Raw genomic sequence first — 22598 nt, forward strand, 5'->3', positions numbered from 1 at the left:
ATCACAAAAAAAAAATCACAGCCAATTACCAGTTTCTGATATTAAGTTTCTGATATTAAACGTCTATTAAAAACATGTAATAACAGAATTCATCTAAAAAGACCTTTTACAATAAAGTTTTAAATTAACGAAAGTTTTTTTGAAGCTTGCACATAATATGTGACATAATATTCATAAAATGTCACATACTGTAATTATTTTAATTGTTGGATCCTTCTGCTGTAAAGACCAGAGAGGGAAAAATCATCTTTATCTGTATGCTAAAAATTGGTTAATCAAGGAAATCTTGCAATTTGGTGGGGATATCAGCACACCAGTATACCTCTTTAACCAGAGTCCTCAATTTTTTCAGATTGGCACAATGTAATCTCACTGATCAGTACTGTGAAGTTGTGGCTTCAGTCCTACAGTCATCAAACTCCTCCCTGAGAGAGCTGGACCTGAGTAACAATGACCTTCGGGATTCTGGAGTGAACCTGCTCTCTACTGGACTGAAGAGTCCAAACTGTCAACTCAACATACTGAGGTTTGAGTTTCACATTGTGTAGCAATTAGCTCAAAGGGAAATATATGTATTATTAATTAACCATTGCGTTTGTTGGTTCTAGTGCTGGTATAATCTTCAGTTTTACCTTTGTTTGAATTTGAACGATTCCAATTTCGATTCTGCTTATGCATTCCGATTCTTAATGATTCCTAATTTCAATTTCAATAAGGTAAAAAAAAAAAAAACTTAGATAAAACTTTAAAACAGTAGTCTTATTGCAAAACATTTAATTGTAGCTGAATATCATGAACAAAAATCAACAGGCTAAAGAACACTTACTCAAGGAACGTTTGCCTGTGGTTTTTGAAATACCATAGAAAAACAACTATCCTAACTAATATAAATTTCAAGCATTATTAAAGACAAGTAAACACTCATTAATTAAAAAAGAACAAATAAAAAATTAGCAATCGCAGCAAATAAATACAATTGAACAAAGATACGATTGAAATATACAGTTTAAAGATTTTCAAATATTCAAGTACAGAAACTGTAATCAAATGTAAAATAACACTGCACTTTATAAATAAAATATACATTACAAATATAGTTACAAAAGTTTTTCAGTCAAGAACAATTGAATTTTCTTTGTTTGATTAGTGTTATTGATGGTAGTTGCTGTCACTTTAAGAGTTGCCCAATATAGTTACACATACCTGAAGCACTGAGAACAGCTCTTGAATGTTTTAAAATCACATTAAAATATTTTTTTTTCTGTGCGCATGTTTTGGATGTGTGTACAGTACATAAAATCACATTTTCTGTGAGTGCGCTTTATATATGTGCCCAGCACAGAAAACAGTGCGCGGGTCTTCTCGCGGTTTAATGGTTAAAAATCACTTTTTCTGTGAGTGCGCTTGGGATGTGTGTGCAGCACAGAAAACAGTTGTTTAAAGTCATATTGAAATGCTCACAAAAGAATCGATAAGAGGAATCAAAATTTTACTTTTATAACAAGTATCCGATTCCTGACCTCAAGTATTCGATTTTTGATTCCCAACCCTATTCATTTAGGACAAATGTTTGCATTGAGAAATGGGTTTTCGTGTATATGCCCTGGAGATGTTTTGAGACATTTGTGCAGTTTTTAAGTTGCTTATGAACATTTGAATGGATAAAGTCTGATTACACCATATTCAGCACTGCTACAATAATATGTGAGCAACATGTATGTGCATGTTTGTAATTTTGAGAAATTAACTAGGGATAGGTACCGAGACCTGGTATACAGGTCCAAGGGCTAAATTGTGAAAGACATCATAGAGCAGGACCGTCTCAGTTGAGTGTCCGCTTTTGAAACCAGACTGGTTGTTTTCCAGGAGGTTGTCCTGTGTAAGAAAGGAATAGATCTAGTTGAAAAGAACTCGTTCAAGTGTCTTAGCGACAAATGGAAGAAAGGATACCGGTCTGTAATTTTACAGATGTGCTAGATTTAGAGTGGGTTTCTTAATCAGTGGGGTTACCTGAGCCTGCTTTAATGCTGTGGGAAAAGTACCCGTGTGAAGAGAGGTGTTTATGATGTGCGTGAGTGCGGGCACAACTAAGAAAGAAATGGCTTGAAGCAGATTAGTGGGAATAGGATCAAGCGAACAGGTAGTAGGGTGATTGGAAAGGAGGAGGGTGGAGACTTCTTCCTCTGAAAGCAGAGAGAAGAAGGGTAGAATGTGTGTGTTAGCTGGTAAGTTAGCTGGTGTGTGTCTGTTTGTGGTTTGGTAAACTGGCCGCTGATGGTGGTTGTTTTATTTATGAAGAATGTGGCAAAATCGTCCCCTGTTAGGGTTGATGAAGGAGGAGGAGGAGGGTTGAGAAGAGAGGAGAATGTTTTGAAAAGCATGCGAGAGTCAGAAGAATTGTTAATTTTGTTGTGATAGTAAGTCATTTTAGCAGTAGAGATATTAGCAGAGAAGGAAGAGAGGAGGGATTGATAAAGAACAAGGTCAGTAGGATATTTCGATTTGCACCACTTCCTCTCTGCACCCCTGAGTTTCGAACGTTGTTCGCGGAGAACATCAGATAACCAGGGGGCAGAGGGGGTGGCGCGGGCTGGCCTGGAGGAAAGGGGGTAGAAGTTTTCCAAGCAGGATGTTAAGGTGGAGAAAAGAGTATCAGTTGCACTATAAGTATCTAATGTTGAGAGCTGATCAGGCGGAGGAAGTGTGGATGAGACCAATGAGGATAGGCGAGAGGGTGAGAGTGAAGGAGTTGTGTTCTGAGGCAGGTTGAGGTTGAGAGTGAGGAGGAAGTGATCAGAGGTGTGCAGTGGAGGGACCAGTGTATGGTCAGTGGAGCAGTAGTGCATGTAAATATGGTCTAGTTGGTTACCTGATTTGTGAGTAGCCGCAGTAGATACTCGTTTGAGGTCGAATGAGGCAAGCAGAGTGTGGAAATCAGCAGCCTGAGGCTTTTCTAGGTGGATGTTGAAGTCTGCAAGAACTACGAGAGGAGTACCATCCTCAAGGAAGGATGAGAGTAGCACATCAATCTCTTCCAAGAAACTGCCAAGTTGACCTGGTGGACGATAAACAACAACAACATAGATTTTAATAGGCCTAGTGATGGTAATTGAGTTGATAAAGGATAAAATTTTCAATCGTTTGAGATGAGAAGACCAGTACCTCCACCCCATCCGGTCAGAGAGTGGAGAGGGCAACAGGTGTTGCAGTGTCCTCTGGAATTGCCAGTCCACTGTAAACAAAGCTGATTTCATTACATCTAATTCTAGTCATTCATATCTCAGCCTATTGTCCCTGACAGAGACTTGGATCAGACCAGAGGACACTGCATAATACTCATGATATATTTGCTGCTTTTGGTTAGCCTGGGCAATTATACTACCATTTTGAGTAAACTCCTCCCTTATTATTATTAAGTAATAAAATTATGGCTCATATTAGTCTATGATAATCTTTGAGATAAGATATAACAATATATGTGCCATGCAGGCTAATATTGTATATGTTACAAGGTGGTTGCAGCAGAGATGAAACAGAATCTAAGTGCAGCAGCTTTATTCAAAAACAAACTTCACAAAACAGAATCACAGGAACATGAACAGAACAACCAACTAAACGCAACGTAGAACTGACAAATAACTGAAAGAAACACAAGGATTAAATAGACAGCAAAAAGAGGAACTAATGAGACTAATTAAAGAGACACACCTGAACTGAAACTCAAATTAAACCAGTAACCATGTAAAAAAAAACAGGCAGGGGGCGGAGAAAAACAGAACTGAACTAATTAACAGATTACCCAAACACAGACATGAACAGAAATCAAAACAAACAGACACAGTGACAGAATGCCCCCTCAACGGAAGGCGTGTCCTCACACCGCAAAGACTTCACAGGGGTGGGTTAACGGGACAGGGAGCCTACAGGGCGGTACCGACAGTTTAGGGGGCCAGGGCGGATCTGACAGTTCAGGAGGCCAGGGAGGATCAGCCTTTGTGGCCTTGCCATGGGAGCCAGGCTTGGCCACTATGGCCGGGGACGTATAGCCCCCTGGCCCCCTACTCCCAAAATTTTCTTGAGAGTTTTCTGGGCTGGGGAGGACTCTGGAACAGGCTCATGGGTTGGAGCGAACTCAGCGGCTGGAGTGTGCACTGAGTGGAGCTCTGTGCTGAACTCTGGGGCTGGTCAGGGGCTGAAGCCATTACAGGACTCTGGTCTGGGGTAGGAGCCATCACAGGACTCTAGTCAGGGGCTGGAGCCTTCACTGGACTCTGGTCAGGAGGAGCTGGAGCCTTCACTGGACTCTGACTCGGCAAATTCTCTCTCAGGAACAGGCTTGGGAAACTTTCTCTCAGTAACAGGCTCAGGCGTGGTCAGCCATCTTGTCTGAGGGCTCAGGCGTGTCAGCCATCTTGGCTGTGTATAGTTATATAGCAGTATAGGTTATTCAAGTAACTTTTTTCATGGGCTACAGCAGGGGTTTTCAACCTGTGGGGCACCCTAGGGGGGTGTGAGCACCTGTTAATTCAGAACTGTATTTGAGCTAAAAACAAAATGAACGGATGGCTTGTAAAAATCAAGAGTACCAGAGATAATAAAATGGTTAAAGTGAATCAAAAACAGGCTTAGTCGTCACACAAAATTTGGTAATTTATAAATAAATATAAATTTGTTTATATTTTTAATGTTTCAGTTTAACTAATTATAAGTGTAAATGTTTCAGTCTACACTGGACGCGAATGGGCGATACAACACAAAATCCCTGACAGTAAACTGATGCCTTGTACTATTTCTACCAGGAGCAGCACAAATGAACGTCTGGTTTAACCCTTTAAAACCGGATGTGTCATCGACGACACAGCCAACCAAGCTGTATTCATGTCACTGTAACTCTTCAACCGTTTGCACTATCAAAATAATTCAAATAGTTCCTGAAAGTAGACAACATGCGCTTTTCACCAATATACGGCTTATTACGGTAATGTCATGCTTTCTGTCTGCAAATGACAGCAGCGCGGGAAGGAAGGATTTGAATAGAGAGATACGACGCACGGCAGGTTAGAGTGTTTTGGATTGCATAAAATAATAAAAGAAACGAACAAATGGTGAAAGAAGTGTTAGACAGCAGAAGAGGGGATTCGGATGATTTGTAATGAAATTTTGGAGGCGTATGGCCGTTACTCTTTCACGTATCTAAGCATGTAGTGCGTGCATGTGTATGTGTATGTGTGCGTGCCTATGAGTGCGTGCATTTGTATGTGTGCGTGTATGAAAAAAAGTGTCCTAAATGAAAACTGTGCAATTCAATGTTACAAAAAACTATATAATAGACTATAAAATAAAATATAATAAAACTATAATAAACTATATAATAAAATATAAAAGTAAAAAAAATATAATAAAAAAAATTATTATAGTTCATTTTTCAACTTTAAAGTGTTAGCTTCTTTCGTCTTTCGTTCATGATTTTTTCTGTTTTTTTTTCTAAATAAAAATCAGTAAATTTATTCTCGTTTTTTTTTTTATTTTGTCTATTTAAATTCTATTTACAAACTCACCACACACAATAATGGTCAATAACTGTAATTTGTTGAAAGCTTATATTTTTCTGAAAAAGATGACACCTTGCACATGAAGATAGCACATTGTTTTAGAATTTTACAGTAAAAAAATCAAATTATGTGAAAAACACCTATTTTAGCTTCAGGTTCTAAAGGGTTAAGACGTGCTTTTTTGGGGCGGTAAATAATGCTGCAAAGACCAGTAAATTGAAAAGCGCAAACCTTAGTAAATCACCTTGAGTGATTCATTTAAATACTCTTCTCCCATACATTTTGCATCTGAAAGGGAAATTCCTACAAATGCATATGAAACAAGGTCAGCTGCAGAACAACTGTCCTCACCTTTTCAGCACTATTTTTTCACTGCGTGTATTTAGTAATTCCTGAAAGTAGTTTTTTAACACCCAAAGAGGGTTTGCGCTGACACAAGCTGTTAGTAAATCTGGCCCATATACTGGTGTTGTGCTCACTGTTTGAAGAGTTTTGGAAAAAGCGACCCAGGTATTGATAAATGTGTCCTAGCGATTGTGAAAGAAAACTGTAAAAACACATTCAAAACAGAATGATGGCAAATTTAGTATCTGCAGTATCTTTAGTATAATTAAATTGAATTATATAGAAAATGTTGTATATAGAAAATATATGTAAATACTAATATATAAAAAGCAGTAATCATGAAATAAAATAGAAGATATATTTTGGTCAAGAATTATGTTGTCAATGCAGACTGTATGAAGAGTTTAAAAAAAAAGTGGCTTTAGTATTGACCAATTCTTGTTAGCGATTAATTATTTTTTAAATTTAAGATAATTTATTAAAATTATGTAAAGCATATTATTACATATATGTATTTTGTCTTACACATTTAAATACATTAGATACATTTTCCTTAATCTGAAATTTGCTTATTTATTATTTAATCCATGTGATGTTGTTATTATTACATGATAACTGTGAGCATCACAGTGAGATGTAAGCCTTTCCATACTATGCTGACTATGAGTGCATACAGTTCCCGCAAACATTAGTTTGTATCTATATGGTGCATCTCTAATAGATTGTATCTCATTACCCTGTTTAGATTGGTCTTCTGTAATCTCACTGATCAGTGCTGTGAAAATGTGGCTTCAGCTCTACAATCATCAAACTCCTCCCTGAGAGAGCTGGACCTGAGTAGCAATGACCTACAGGATTCAGGAGTGAAGCTGCTCTGTGCTGGACTGAAGAGTCCAAACTGTGTACTCAATATACTGAGGTATGTATTTTGATAATAGACTAATGACTTTTAGAATGATTAATCAACTATTCAGCCAATAAATGCAGTGATTTATTAACTGACTTTTCTAACACATGTTAGGCTAACAGTTATTATATCCAGTTACAACCTTTTTTTTTTTTACAAAAGAAAAAATGTTTTTGTTTTTGTGTGTGATGCTTTTCTTTATTCTTAACTCTTTTCCTCCATTGATGGAAATTTCCAGATTTCCTTGTTTTCGCTTTTACACACGCTATTATGGATCTTCTGAAAGAGTACTGAATCTCCCGATCAAAACACATGCAAAGGAGATGCAAAAACAAGTGATATACAGTATGTAGTCATATGCATATGTAAAATAACACGATCATCAACATTAAACAGCATATAAATCAAAACTGCCTAACGTTATTAAATGAAATGAAACTTTTTTTTCTGCTGGAAATACAATACCAAATACCAAAATGTTAGATGCAAGTGAAATTTAACAATTCTCTGTACCAATTTTAATACCACAGAAAAAACTAATACTAACCTACCTTACACAAGTAAAAAGTTCTCAAGTAATTAATTATTGATAACAGGTTAGTAATAAAATAAGAACAAAAGCAGATCCATCTAACTTGAGCATTCAGTTTAGAAATACAAATATTAAATAATGAAATGTTAAACAAAACACTGCATAGTCCTCACTGTAATAATAAATGTTACTCTTTATTTCAATGTTCCACTTTAGATATTCTACTAAATATAGGTTACTTTGCAACTACATGTCAACTAACATCTTGGTTACTATTGTAACCTCCGTTTCCTGATGTGTGTTTATGTAGTGGCATTAGGGGATGCCTTTGAGAGCTCTAAACACCTCTGAAACTTCAGAAAAGGCCAATGAAAATGAACGAGTGGAATTTGCATTGAATTGCCTAATGACAAGTGCACCCAGGCCACGTCGTAACCTTCCCAACACCTCAATTTGCCGTAGCCTGTACCACAAGGGGTGTGATAAAGGACCGTACTTAAAAATAGCCCTTTGATTTTTTTTTTTTTTTGAATAAAAGATAAAAACATCCAGCTGTGCAGACCAGAAGTTTGCGCTGGGGAGAGTGTTATTTTTCTTATGCAGAAAAAAGAACACCTCAGAGATATCATCATGCCTGAAGGGAGGCTAACATGTGGAGAATACATCACATGGACTTCCCTAGTGGGAAGTGCTTCACATGGAAGACGTTTTTGTGGTAGGTTCTGCCTGAGTAGGGAGAAACTCTACAGCCACAGTGACTGGTGGCAGAGTGAGGCTCTACCAAGACAGGGTTTACTAACAGAGAAACCAAAAAGTGAAAATGCATCAAATGAGTTTACTGTTAGGGAATCAGCACATCTGGAGCACTTAACCCAAGTACACAGGCTCACCTGAAAAGGGGCATGCCATGACTAATGGGCCTGGTAGCGAATTCATCCGCCAAATTCAGCTACCAATGAGTGCTGGAGAATAGGACCAAAAAACATGGACAAAAAAGTGCACATTATCACTGTAGTGGCAAAAACAATGTTGGGTTTTTCCTGTAACCCCCTCTTATTGTTTCCAACCACCTGGAGAATGCGGGTACAGGGTCAGACTCACAGCCCGAATCCAAGAAAATCCAAGATTTTTATTGCACAAATTGCAAATTATATAAAGTACAAAAGAAAAATGAGAACTGTCCTTGTAGCGCTTGGAATACAGCTTCCTCACACAGGCCAAGCTCCAGTAACCCAGATCCAGGCCGAGGTCAAAGACTGTATCTGCTGGCACGCCTTCTCCTTCTCTCATGCGCTACATGCTCCAACTTATAGGACAGCGCCCTCTCTGGCTGTAGAAGGTGTACCACTCAAATGCAATAGAAAAAACAATTATAAGTAAATTATGAAACCAAAAATAAACTCAAATGCGGCTCCTACACACCGGCCCCTAATTGTTCTTTATAGAATCAATTGTTTAAAATAAATACAAAAAAGGAGCCAGAAATCAATAATCTCTTAATGCTTTTAGAAAAATATGTATATATATACATTACATCCCTTATTGGTGATCTTTAAGGGGCACCGGACACTCTTCATTCTCCAGAATTCGGCACAGCTTGGTAATGGGTCTATCAAGAATTGAAGTCTGTGTCTGGAGCTTCACGGATCGGACAAGCCCCTTTCGATCAGGCTTGGTCTCTAGAACTCTTCCTAATGGCCATGACCCTCTAGGAGCAGTGGGGTCAACCACTAGAACAAGATCTCCAACACTCAGGTTCTTCCTGACTACAGTCCATTTTTGCCTTTCTTGGAGTAGAAGAAGGTATTCTTTAGTCCATCTATGCCAGAAGAGATCTGCCATGTACTGGACCTGTTTCCAGCGGCGTCTAGCATAAAGGTCTGATTTCAGGAAGATTCCAGGAGGCATAATGGGCTGCGTTTTCAGCAAGAGGAGGTGGTTTGGGGTCAGCGGTTCTAGGTCGTATGGGTCTGAGGACACTGTGGAGAGAGGACGGTTGTTTAGAATAGCCTCTACCTCACAGAATAGAGTTTGAAGACCCTCATCATCGATGGACTGTTGATGGAGTGTGGAGTACAGCACGTAACGAACAGATCTTATAAGCCTCTCCCAGACTCCGCCATGGTGCGATGCAGCTGGTGGGTTGAAACTCCACTCGATTCCATCAGGAAGCAGGGCATCCTGGCTCTTCAACTTGTCCAGTGTCATCAGAGCTTTCTTGAGCTCCACCTGAGCACCCACCAAGTTCGTTCCGTTGTCAGATCTGATGTGCTTAATCTGCCCCCTTCTGCAAACAAATCTCCTCAAAGCGTGAATGCATGAGTCAGTGTCTAATGAGAAAGCTACTTCCAAATGAACAGCTCTGCTAGACATACATGTAAACAGAACTCCATACCTTTTGATGGTGCTTCTTCCTCGCCTCACTTCAATGGGGCCAAAGTAGTCCAATCCGACATTGGTAAAGGGAGGGAGGTCAGGTAGAATTCTTTCTAGCGGCAAATCTGCCATTTTTTGCTCACCTGCTTTGCCCTTCACACGTCGACACATGACACATCTTGAGAGCACCTTTCTTGCTAAGGAGTTGGCCTTAATAATCCAATACTTCTTACGGAGCTCTGAGAGCATGTGGTTCCTGCCACTGTGACCACAGCGTTCATGAATGTGTCTTAAAAGAAGAATTGAAATGTGTGAATCTTTGGGCAAGATACAGGGGTGTTTAGTTTCATCAGGCATGGCAGATTTATGCATCCGGCCACCTACTCTTAAGATGCCTTCATCTAGCACAGGATCAAGCCTACAGATCCTGCTGCTCCTTTTGACTTTAGGTGGAGTCATTTGCAGTGTTGTAATTTCATCTGGGAATGCTTGCCTCTGAACATAAGAGATAACTGACCTTTCTGCCTGTAAGAGATCTTCCACTGTGAGGACCTGTCCACCAGGTTTGGTCCTGAAACCCTGTAGTTTTGGGCTCACCTTTTGGCTGCGGGAGCGGGTAGTGACTTGATACGATGGGAAGCCCTTTTGTTTTTTGATTCTCAGTATCAAGGCCGTTTTCAGTTTGATGTACCATGCCACTGCTTTAAGCAGCCTAATCCAATTTGAAAAGTATGAAATAAGCTGGTCTGTGGGTGTTTCAGTGTTCACCACTGTTGTAAACACAGTAGTGTTTCTCCTGACCTCTGGATCATCCTGTAATACTGAGCCCAATGCCTCCACCTCTAACCAACTTTCCTCAGGTTTCCATAGGAACTCTGGGCCATGCATCCACCTCCTTTGTTCCATGAATTGATCTGCACTCAATCCTCTCGAGGAATCATCAGCTGGATTGTCTTTACTTCTTGCGTATCTCCATTGAGACAGCTCCGAGTTATCCCGAATCAGCGAGACCCTGTTGGCTACATACGTTTTAAATCTTGCAGTGTCACTTCTAATGTACTTAAGTACGGTTTGGCTGTCAGTCCAGAAAACGGAGGGCTTTAAGGGTAGATGTAGTTCTCTCCTTAGCATTTTGTCCACTTTTATCAACAGTGCTGCAGCGGCCAGCTCCAGACGTGGTATTGTGATGTTCTTTAAAGGAAGGACTCTGGACTTTCCCATGAGAAAAGTGACATGTACAATGTCCTGTTCATTAGCTTGTCTTATGTAGCTCACTGAGCCATAGCCATTCTCACTGGCGTCAGCAAAGTGGTGTAGTTCTGCACACTTTGTTGTTCCATAACCTTTTGGTTTCAAACAACGTGCAACACTGAAGTTTTTTATTCTTTCTAAACTGTTAGTCCATCCTTCCCACCGGTCTACTACAGCTTGGGGCAAAGGTTCATCCCATCCAAAGCCTCTCTGGCAGAGCTCCTGTAGCAACTGCTTGGCTGGGAGAATGAGAGGAGCAAGAAAACCGAGGGGATCAAAAATGGAACTTACAACAGAAAGTATGCCTCTGCGGGTATGTGGCTTCTGGCTTAAATTGATGTTAAACTGGAAATGGTCAGAGTCCACACACCACTGCAATCCCAGGGCTCTTTCCATTGGTAGGCTGTCTTTGTCAAGATCCAGTGTTTTGATTTCTTTTGCCCATTTTTCTTTTGGAATGGATGCTAGAACTGCCCGATTATTGCTGACCCATTGAGTCAGCTGGAATCCACCTTTGTAGCATAGTGCAGTGAGGTCTTTTACTAGCTGGATTGCTTCAGACTCTTCAACCACGGACTTAACACAATCATCCACATAAAAGTTGTGCCGGATTGTTTCAGCTACCTGAAGGGGAAAACAGCTTTCATTGTCATCAGCAGTTTTTCGTAACGCAAAACTTGCGCAACTTGGGGAGGACACTGCACCAAAGATGTGCACAAGCATACGGTATTCCTTTGGGGTTTGACTGGAGTCACCCTGTGGCCACCACAGAAAGCGCAAATAGTCCACACCTGATTTCTCTACTCCCACCTGATGGAACATTGACTTAACGTCAGCCATAATTCCAATGGGTTCTTTGCAGAATCTCCAAATGACTCCGACAAGAGAATTGGTCAGATCAGGACCCTGTAGTAGCTCTGTGTTGAGGGATACACCTTTGTAAGTAGCTGCACAATCAAACACCACTCTAAGTTTCTTCTTTTTAGGGTGATACACTCCGTGGTGTGGTATGTACCATACCTTTCCAGGTGCCTGTGTGAGTTCTTCCTCTGGGACCTCCTCTGCATAATGATTTTCAAAGATGTCATTGATAAAGGCAACATATTCTTGTTTGTATTGTTCATCTTTTTTCATTTTCCGTTTCAGAGTTTGGAGGCGCTGTTCTGCAACTTGGCGATTGTTAGGCATGCTGACATCAGTTTTCCTAAAGGGCAACTTCAGATAGTAATGTCCATCTTGTAAGACTGCCTCATTGGCTATCTCTAAAAATCTTTTGTCCTCAACTGACATTTCGTTCTTCTCCTCAGATGCTACCTCACTGAAATCCTGATTATACTGTGAGATCAGAAGCTGTTCTAGACTTGTAACTGATATCCTATTCACAGTCACATTCTCTGCACTGCCATCAGCACTTCTCAGTGGCCCGTTTACAACCCACCCCAATAAGGTTCTGACTGCGTAGGGGCCCCCACCTTGACTATTGACAACCTCCCATGGTTCTATGCACTTTGGAGCATTTGTGCCAATCAACAGCTCCACCTTTGAATTAATGCTGGGAAGTTTGACTCGACTTAAATACTTCCATTGTGCTAAGTCTTTCTGCTTGGGAATGCTGTTTGTGGTAACTGGCATTTCTTTTTGAGTGAAGAGATCAGGAAGAGGTAAGAAGTTATTGCTGTCCAGTGCTGAAACTTCCATTTCAGAGACGACATGAGTTGGAACAGTTTTTTCTTGATTCATTGTGCGTAGAAGAATGTGTGTTTTTCTTCCCTTCAGATTGAGCCGAAACATAAGATCCTCAGAGCAGAAGGTGGCGGAGGATCCAGGGTCCAGGAGAGCATACACCTGTAAGACTTGGCTGCCCTTTGCTGCCTTAACCTGAACTGGGACAATGGACAGCACACTCTCTTGGTCTCCGGCCCCTATATGACCACATAACCCTGCTGATGCATTGCCTGTAACATCAGAGGGTCTTTCTGCCTTTTTGATGATACCATCTTTGGCCTCAATATGTAGGACACTAGGGTGAGCTTGCTTACATACTTTACAGCTGAGACGTCTTTTGCAGTCTCTGCTAATGTGGCCTGTGGAGAGACATCCAAAGCATATGCCTTTGGTCTTTATAAAACTGAGCTTGTCTCTGTGTGTTATCTTTAAAAAGTCTTTACACAAGTCCAATGTGTGTCTTGAGCTACAGAAGGGGCAAGAAAGATCAAACTTCATCTGCTTTTGGGCAATAGCTATACTAGTGGCAAAACTACTGCCAGATGACTTCGAGGCCTGTGATTTGACTGGGGATCTAGCCTTTCCTCTACTAGCCGACTGATCTTGAAGATCACCAAATACTGGATCAGCTGCTATGCGAGCTTGTCTTTCAATGAAGCAGACTAGATCTAAAATCCTTACCCTACGACTACGTTGTTCTTGCAGCTCATAAGCCTTGTTACGCCATTTCTCCCGAAGCTTGTATGGTAGCTTGAGCACAATGCTTCTCATATTGGATACTGTATCCAGCTCCTCCATATATTCCATTTCCTCCATAGCATTGCAGCAGCTCCTAAGGAACATGGCATAATCCTGTAGTGATTTAAAATCCTCAGATTTTATTTGGGACCAGGATAGGGCTTTTTCCAAGTAAGCACAAGAGATCTTGTATTCGTTTCCAAAATTTTCCTTTAGCAACTCCTTTGCTCTCTTGTAGCCTCTATCTTGTGACAAGTACTCACAGCTCTTGACTAGCCTTTGTGCTGGGCCTCTAGTATATTGAATAAGAAACTGCAATCGATCTTTATTGTTATCAGTTTTGCTTTCAACCATATTTTCAAAGGAGTGAATGAATGACTTGTACTCAAGAACTTGTCCATCAAAGAGTGGAATGCTACCTTGCGGTAGTGTAGACAGAAGTTGCTGTTTCATAAGAATCTTTGTTAATTCACTCTGCTTTTCCAGAATTTTAATCATGTGGCTTTCCTGTGCTGAACTGGGTGTAGGAATTTGCCCTTGAGGTACAGTGGACTGAATGGCTGTGACTGACCTTGCTGGCTGGGAAATGACAGAGGGAATACTGTGAGCTGAGGTCTGCTGTTGTTGTGGTCGGATATCACCGCTAGTTCTGGGCTGGAAATCAGGTCTGCTGTGAAGAGGAAATTGAACCTGAACACCTGGCCTAGTTTTAACTACTGGGGAAGTCCTGTCATGGAAATAAAGTGAGCTATCAAGCTTTTCATCCAATGGTACATGTGTCACTGTTGATTTTGTCTTCACTTCATCTGCTTCGGCACCCAACAAAGGCATCTGAACTGTGACATCAGACTGGGCAGGTTTATACATTTCTATTTCAGCTTCTTTCAGATAATTAATTTTTGCAGTAGTGGCTTCAATTTCAGAATGCAACTCTAAAGTTTCTCTCTTTTTTCTTAGAATATGCTCCTGCTCCTCAATTGCATGCCTTTCTTGTAGCTTTGCAGCTTTAGCCATTAAAGCCACTCTCTCTGCCTCTGCACTGATGCGCAATGACACAGATGATGTATGTGAACTAAATGATTGTGCATCAGTATCAGTATCAGAATCTTCTACTTGGGTAACAGAAGAGGTGGTGGCTTCAACTATGGCTTGGGAACCTGGGTTTTCTATGGCTGAAATCCAATTTTCAACGTTAGCCATAAAAGCCGTTATCTGTACCCATCTAGGCTGATACCATGTTTCGTGGTCTTCTTGATTTGCTTCCTCATCCAACATTTCACTATAGGAGGCATGCAAGGCTTTGAACTCTTCAAGAAATTCATTAAACTTAATCATGTTTTGTTTAACTTCATCAAGAAATTCCGGACTAGTCATTAAATCATTCACAATGTTCATTCTCCGTGTTACATGTGACATTTTTCCTCCTCTAGATGAGCGCAATTGCGCGACAGTTTCACTCATGTCCTTCACAGGAGTTGTTTCTTCTTCGTTAGAATCAGCCATTATTCTCAAAATAAAATAAAATAAACTTCCCAAAAATCTCAGAAAGTATTTATCTTGCTTCAATCAATGCAAAATTTCTCAAAAATGTAGAAAGCAGTTCGTTTTCTTTCCAAAAATCAACATATAGTTGCATTTCATTTGTTCCAATTTGGCTGTTATCACCGCTCTTATTTGTTTGGCCTCACTTTATGAAACTCAAAAAAAAAAAATCACAGTTCATCAACTCAAAAATCTGCGGTGAGATTCGTTTCTATATCCTTCAAATATTATTCACTTTGAAAGCACATACCTCCATCGAAGTGTTTCTTTGTTTGGCTTGCCACACTTAGACCGACGTTTCCTTTGTCTTCATATCGCGTAGTTCCAACATAAATCCGTCTTTGATAAATTCACAGCAAGTCTTTGACGAAATGTAGTGGCAAAAACAATGTTGGGTTTTTCCTGTAACCCCCTCTTATTGTTTCCAACCACCTGGAGAATGCGGGTACAGGGTCAGACTCACAGCCCGAATCCAAGAAAATCCAAGATTTTTATTGCACAAATTGCAAATTATATAAAGTACAAAAGAAAAATGAGAACTGTCCTTGTAGCGCTTGGAATACAGCTTCCTCACACAGGCCAAGCTCCAGTAACCCAGATCCAGGCCGAGGTCAAAGACTGTATCTGCTGGCACGCCTTCTCCTTCTCTCATGCGCTACATGCTCCAACTTATAGGACAGCGCCCTCTCTGGCTGTAGAAGGTGTACCACTCAAATGCAATAGAAAAAACAATTATAAGTAAATTATGAAACCAAAAATAAACTCAAATGCGGCTCCTACAATCACCTCAGAGAGGGGAAAGGCGCTGAGTGCAAGCGATACACCCAACTGGTTGACTGACAATTACCTATTTGTGCCCACTAACACTTAAGACGAAACTATCAATTCTGGATTATAAAATTTCGCATAGATATTGGATGTAGCCCAGCCTGCCTCTCTGCAGATGTCTGTCAGGGAAGCACTGTTCTCCAGTACCCTTGTGGTGCAGCAGCCACAGACGGGTATGGGACCTAAGCAGCCTGCTTTTTAAGAAATTGTACTTTTTAAAGTAGTTTAAGTAGTACTTATACTTGAGTACATTTTAAGTGATGTATCTGTACTTTTACTCTGCTATTTTCCCTCCATTTGTGGTCGTTACATGCTTGTTTAAATTTTATGTTTATCCATCAACATGATTGGCTAGGAAGAGAGTAATCGGTCTTGTGACTTCCGTCAAATAAAATCTTGCATAGAAAACTTTATCCATAGCAGTAGATGGTGCCAAATGCTGTTAATAATGGCTGCTGTGGAAGTGCATTCTTCAAGCATCAATTCAATCGAGATATCTGCATCTTACTCTAATTTGAAGAAACATGTTAAGGTGAATTTCGGATTTCTGCTTACTAAATTATCTGTATATAGGCTACAAGGCCTGCAATTTTGTGTAAGGTTGTGGGTATTGCTTACAATGTTAATAACTCCGGCAAGTGCCATGTTCATAATGCGGGAAATTCCCACTCCCATTTACTTGAGTATTTAGAGAGATGTGCGATCTCCACTGCTGTGTCTGTCCCTCAAGCCTTGTTTATGCTTGGTTCAGTACTGCGAGCCTCCACTGACTGTGCACGTACCTCCCCAAACAGACTAGGCATTTATACTTGACAGGGGGTGACTGAGTTATTGTCCGCTAAACCATCAGGAAGCAGCGGTGGACCTTTATTTTCATTAAAAGACAAATTTCTGCTATTGTAGGCCCATTTTTGTAAATGTAAGCAATTTACCTGCCGAGCCAGAGTCGCTTCAAAGTTGTGCATTTTGGAGCCATGCACCAAGTTACAAAAAATGCAGAGCACACTGCTACGCGAAATGGGGGCTTGTGCACGCAACATGCATGACCGCCCACACTGCAATGACGTAATTTTGCTACGCACACCATCACGCTTATATTGGATATACATGTTCTATTTGTTAATAGGGCATTTGTGGACACATTTGTTGGGTAAAAATAGAGTTTGTATTTTGAAGTGAAAGTTTAAAGTTAGATCTTTGCATAACTCGCAGTATTATGGTTGCATTAGTGTTGGGCAATATTATCAATTATTGTTCATCAATTCTCTCAGATGAGTGCTGAATCTACCTCAACATTTACTGATAATGGTATATCAATTATCTTAATGACTAAATGTTTCTCTTGTGGACCATACATTAGTGATAATGAAAAAAATTAGAAGAATCAATATTTCTTGCTAAAAGTTTTTTTTTTTTTTTAAGTCTTCATATGAAGCTGGTTTTTATTGTCATCTATGACTGATTATGCTGTGTTCTGACCTAAAGAATGTTATTAGGCCTATATAATTGTTGTAATAATAATAACAATAATAACAATAATGTGCTAATTATGGAAACAAAAGAAAATCTTGACGAACAACAATGCCGTTTTCGCCATGGATCAAACAACAACTATACTTATCAGAATGATGAAAAAAGATTTATAACAAGCAGTCTTGACAATTTGTGAATAGATCACCTAGTTTTGTAGTCTATATTAAATAACATTTTCATTGAGGAGTCCGTGCATGTCAGTGTCGCAAGTGTGGTTATGTGATGATGCCATTATGAAATTAGGCAAGGCAAATTAATTGTAGGTCTTAATACAGCACACAAGTCTTCTTGCATGTGAATGGTTTAAAATCCCATTGAATAACTTTTTCTCTGAGCGTGCTTTGGGTGTGTGTTCAGCACAGAAAACAACATACGGGTCTAGCGCTTTAACCCCCTGAGGTCGGCTATCGCGCCGGCGCGATAGGCTAGTTTTTTTCCGTATGAGTGCAAAAAAATAATAAAATAAAAATATTAATTTTTATCTTATATGCTTGTGTTATACATCAATCTATCCTGTTAAGTGTGTATTATTTTTGTGTACACTCACAATAAAAACAAAGTGTTGTGCTTTTCGCCAAATAAAGAAAAATAAACACGAAGCGAGTTCTGCCTTCTCTCTGTCCGTGTAGTCCATTCTGAAACGCGTCCGAAAATGAATCATAACTCAGCGAATACTTCTCACACAGGCACATGAGATATGTCTTTATGAAGCTTGAAATCTCCTCTTTTAAATGAAGTAATTTATATAAAAAACAAATGTTTTCAACTCATGTAATCCGTTTGAAAGCAAGGAGAGGTACCGTTTTTCCTTCTGCCTCATTATCTCTATAATCAGCTGCGGCCGCCCCGCCCCGCCCCCCGCGCGATTCACATGTAAATCGTTAGATGATCTAGTATGCAGCGCACCCGCCCCCCGATCAATGCCATAAAAAGTTTCTTCATCAGACTTACTGATAGTTCATCGCGTTTTGAGTATGACACGCTTCTCCGGTAATAAAGACTCCCTTCAGATGATTCTGGACGGCGAGGAAGAATGCACCTTTTCCTCAGAGGAAGATTGTAACTCAGACGGCGAACGGCAGCATTTTGAAGAGCGAATTCCGCCGAGAACACAATTTCGGAGTAAGTTTTACTTAAAAGTCTTTTGTCTTTTATTTTTCGTGTTCGCATTTATGAGGAAAAAACAATATTACGTGACAGTTCTCCATTATGGACGCGAGCGCTCTAAAAAAATCACTAAAAGACTTTCAAACTTTCACAGAGACCTCAAAACAGAAAGTACAAATCCTTTCTTTAAAACGAATTTCGTTTTGTATCAATTGTATCTTACTTTTAATAATTTTTTCATTAACAAATTTCCTGGATTTAAACTGCAAATTAACATTTATATTTCTTATAATAAAAATGAAAGACCTATGTTACAGACATATGAAAGACAACATTTCGTTGATTAGTTTTGGATAGATTATACATTTTTAATGTAAAATATCTGCCACCTCAAATAAGCTTTTGTTTGCCAATATTTGCTTATGTTAAATATAATATGTTTTGTCAAAAATAAAGTTATCAAATAATCAATCAAATCCTTAACTTTGAAATATGTATGATAAAATGTATACTTTAGTTTTTACAAAGAAAGATTACACTTGAATTGTTGTTGTAATTGTAACCTTTTTAATAAAAAAATATATTTACAAGGTAGATGTAAACAAACTATTAAAAGGTAAATATAAGCCTTTTCTTTAAATAACTTTTATTGTGTTTTATTATTGACAAATTTGGGGAGAGCATAAATATTCCAAAACTGAAAATACAGTATGAGAATTAACTGCACAATTACTAGACATGTTTTCCTTGGATATTATAGGCCAAATTGCAAGCACAATATGAGGAAAAATAAAAAAGAATTGAGATGCTTCCAACTGTTGCTCTTGCATTCTTGTGGCTCAGTGACTCACCTGAATGAATGGCTAATTAAGTATGCGGGCCCCATTGTCTCCTCAGGTGTGAACCACTATATATGCATGACCGTTGACGCCCACTCCGCATATGGCCTTTCCAAACAGAAAGTGCTTTGCAAAATTCAAATCAATGTATTGTGTTATGTGAATGATAAGGCAGGGTGATTTTCACTTCATTTTGAAGAAAAAACACTAGGCAATGACATCTTTTAGACAAAAGTCTTATTGGCACATATTTAGAATGTGTTTTATGGCCTTATTTCAGAAACTTTAGTTTTTAGTTTTTTCAATAACCACGCATAAACATTATTCTCTCAAAAATGCAGACATGTACATTCTTGTTGCTCACATTTCATGGTAGCCCTGTTTGTGCTAAATAGTGTGTATTTTTTTTTTGCCATTAATATGTTTATAAGCAACTGAAAAAAGCAAAAATGTCAGGGCATGTCAGAACATCTCAAGGACCCCAAAAACACCTTAGACCCCAGAGGGTTAATGGTTTAAAGTCATTAAAATGCACACAAAATGAATCAATGAGAGGAATCAAAATGTTATCCTACTCCTGATCTCAAGTATTTGATTTTCAGTTCCCATCTCTACAAATGAAGTACACTAACATGAACACTCACTGTTGTCACAGATTATCTGGCTGTATGGTGACAGAAGAAGGTTGTGCTGCTCTGGCTTCAGCTCTGAGTTCAAACCCTTCACACCTGAGAGAGCTGGATCTGAGCTACAATCACCCAGGAGAATCAGGACTGAAGCTGCTCTCCGAAGCACTCAGCCATCTGGACAAACTAAAGTATGTTGACCCATAAGAATGAACCTCTCTGTTTTAATTGTTTTTGTGGATTTTAAGAAAACTGGAGTAAAGTTCCATGGTCATTGGACAAGAGGCTCTAAACATCACTGTCAGGTTCCGTCCAAACATTGTGGTTTACTGGGGGTCTATGAGAGCATTATGCTGTGCCGTTGAAGCCTTAATTCCCATTCTTACTGATAAATTATATGCTAGTCTGCGGATCTTGTTCGAACAACAACAACTGCGGAACAAAAACCGGTGGACTCTGACAAATGAAAGGGTAGAGTTACTTACATGCACTTGCATAAACACATTTTTGTATGCTTTGAAATGCTGTCTTGTGAAAGTAAACTGAATGTCCATGGTCAATGTGCTGGTTCAGGCGGCCAGGGCGGAGCCGGCGGTAAGGGTAGATGCGAATGGAATGGCGGCCATGATGGTACGAGACTCTGGAATGGTCTCAAGTTCACCGCTGTTGGAAAGGCCGATGGTGAACTGAGATCCACAGTGGGATAATACCCTCTCTACAAAAGCCTCAAAATTCTCCCGAGGTCCCACACCGGGCAGGCGTGCCTTCGTCTCCGCATTGAGGCTTGTATGGTAAAAAAAAAACACTTAATGATCTGTTGGGGAAGGAGGTAAGTCACGCCAGGTCGAGGAATGCAGCGGTGTGGGCCTCGAGGGAATGCTGGTCTTGGTCCAGGCAAAGTAAGAGCACTGCTGGATCCATTTTCTGTGTTGGTCCGGTCTTCTGTTACATAATGCAGACACTGAGAGGAAGATGGAAGGTGAACAGTGAGTTTATTGAACAATAAATGAGCATTGAAGAGGTGAGCATGTAAGTGAGAGTTCAAAGGGCAATTTTGAGGGAGACACAGAGGAATGAAAGCGCTAGAGACGGTGAACAGTCCACTTGGCATCAACAAGACCAGACAGTAAGCTGTGTAGTGGCAGTGATGAGGGTGATTATGAGGTGCAGGTATGAGTGATTGGGAAATGACGTGCAGGTGGGAACCGAGGAGAGTGATGGGAAATGTAGTGCAGAGGATGATGATTAGGCTGATCTGTGACAGGTACAGTATAAAAATCATGATGTCTATGGAAAGTCCCCATAAAACATGAAAAAAAAAAACAATGTGTGTGTGTGTGTGTTTTCTAGCGTGGATCATGGAGGAGAGTTCAGGATGGCATCAAGACTACACAAATGTAATTCCCCAAATACACAGTTTTAGTGTTTGTTGTTTTGTTGTTGTAAATGTTGCTGTTGTAATGTGTGTTCTTGTGTTCAGATGCCGTTGATCTCACACCGGATCCAAACACAGCAAACAATCGTCTCGTTTTGTCTGAGGAGAACAGAAAGATGACGCGTGTGGAAGAGAGTCAGTCGTATCCTGATCATCCAGAGAGATTTGAGCATCCTCCTCAGGTTCTGTCTAGAGAGAGTCTGACTGGACGCTGTTACTGGGAGGCTGAATGGAGTGGATTTCATTGTGATGTATCAGTGACATATAAAGGAATCCAGAGGAAAGGAGGGCATGACTGTTTGTTTGGACACAATATGGTATCCTGGTGTATGATCTGCACTGATCAGAGATTCACCATCTATCACAATATGCAAGACACTGCCGTTTCTGCTGGTTTAGGCAGTAAGAGAGTAGGAGTGTATCTGGACGTGTCGGCCGGCACTGTGTCCTTCTACAGCGTCTCTGACACACACACACTCACACACTTACACACATTCAACACCACATTCACTGAACCACTTTATGCTGGATTTAGTGTTTATGATTCAGTGTCTTTGTGTGACATTAAATAACACACACAAACTGACTGAATGACTGACAAACACACATTAATGTTAACCTGAGATGTCCATAAAATAAATATCTCAAAGTTGGGAAATAAATGTATTTTTTACAGAGTAAAATCTAACAATGATTTGCTGAAAAATTATTACAATAAAACTGCTAAATTCCCCTAAAAATACATATATTCAGATCACTGAAAAAACAGGCCTTGTTAAATGTCACGAAGTTTAACCTGAGATGTCCATAAATATGCATAAATATAAATAAATAATGATTGAACATTATTGAAGACATTACAAGCAGAATCACTGAACAAACAGAAAAGAAGATATTAAACCTCTCAAGGTCTCCTAGGGCGTACTCACACTGTGATTTACATTGCACTCATCATACCGCGCCGGAGCACGATTAAGTCATTTATTATGCAACTTTTTGTTTTGAAGAAAACAGGAAGAAAAGCACTTTCACTAACAGAGCAATTTTCACTAGTTGTGCAGTGATTATAACTTGATTGTATTTGCACGTATTAGAAGGTTATTACGGAGACAGCTGAAGTTGATGGAGGAATTTGCAGCTTTACTCACAAACTACAATTCCTGTTCATCAATAAGGTAACCAGAACCGTTATAAGTCTAAAAATACTCTAATTTTAATTTAATTAATTGAAAAAGTGTACTATAATAGTCAGAAAATGTTGC

General features: G+C 39.6%; 1 protein-coding gene across 1 annotated transcript in view; it reads left to right on the forward strand.

The window, feature by feature from the left end:
• LOC307166749 (uncharacterized protein) overlaps window positions 1–22227 on the forward strand; it is a 206856-nt gene extending 184629 nt beyond the window's left edge. Inside the window, exons 11-15 of the mRNA XM_079885370.1 lie at window positions 353–526; window positions 6643–6816; window positions 19931–20092; window positions 21252–21298; window positions 21382–22227. Of these exons, the coding sequence (XP_079741496.1) occupies window positions 353–526; window positions 6643–6816; window positions 19931–20092; window positions 21252–21298; window positions 21382–21908 (1084 nt within the window). The 3' untranslated portion in view covers window positions 21909–22227. The remainder of the gene's footprint in view (window positions 1–352; window positions 527–6642; window positions 6817–19930; window positions 20093–21251; window positions 21299–21381) is intronic.
• Window positions 22228–22598: the final 371 nt, after the last annotated feature.

This window comes from Squalius cephalus, assembly GCF_949319135.1.
Source record: "Squalius cephalus genome assembly, chromosome: 1".
Lineage (NCBI taxonomy): Eukaryota > Metazoa > Chordata > Actinopteri > Cypriniformes > Leuciscidae > Squalius > Squalius cephalus.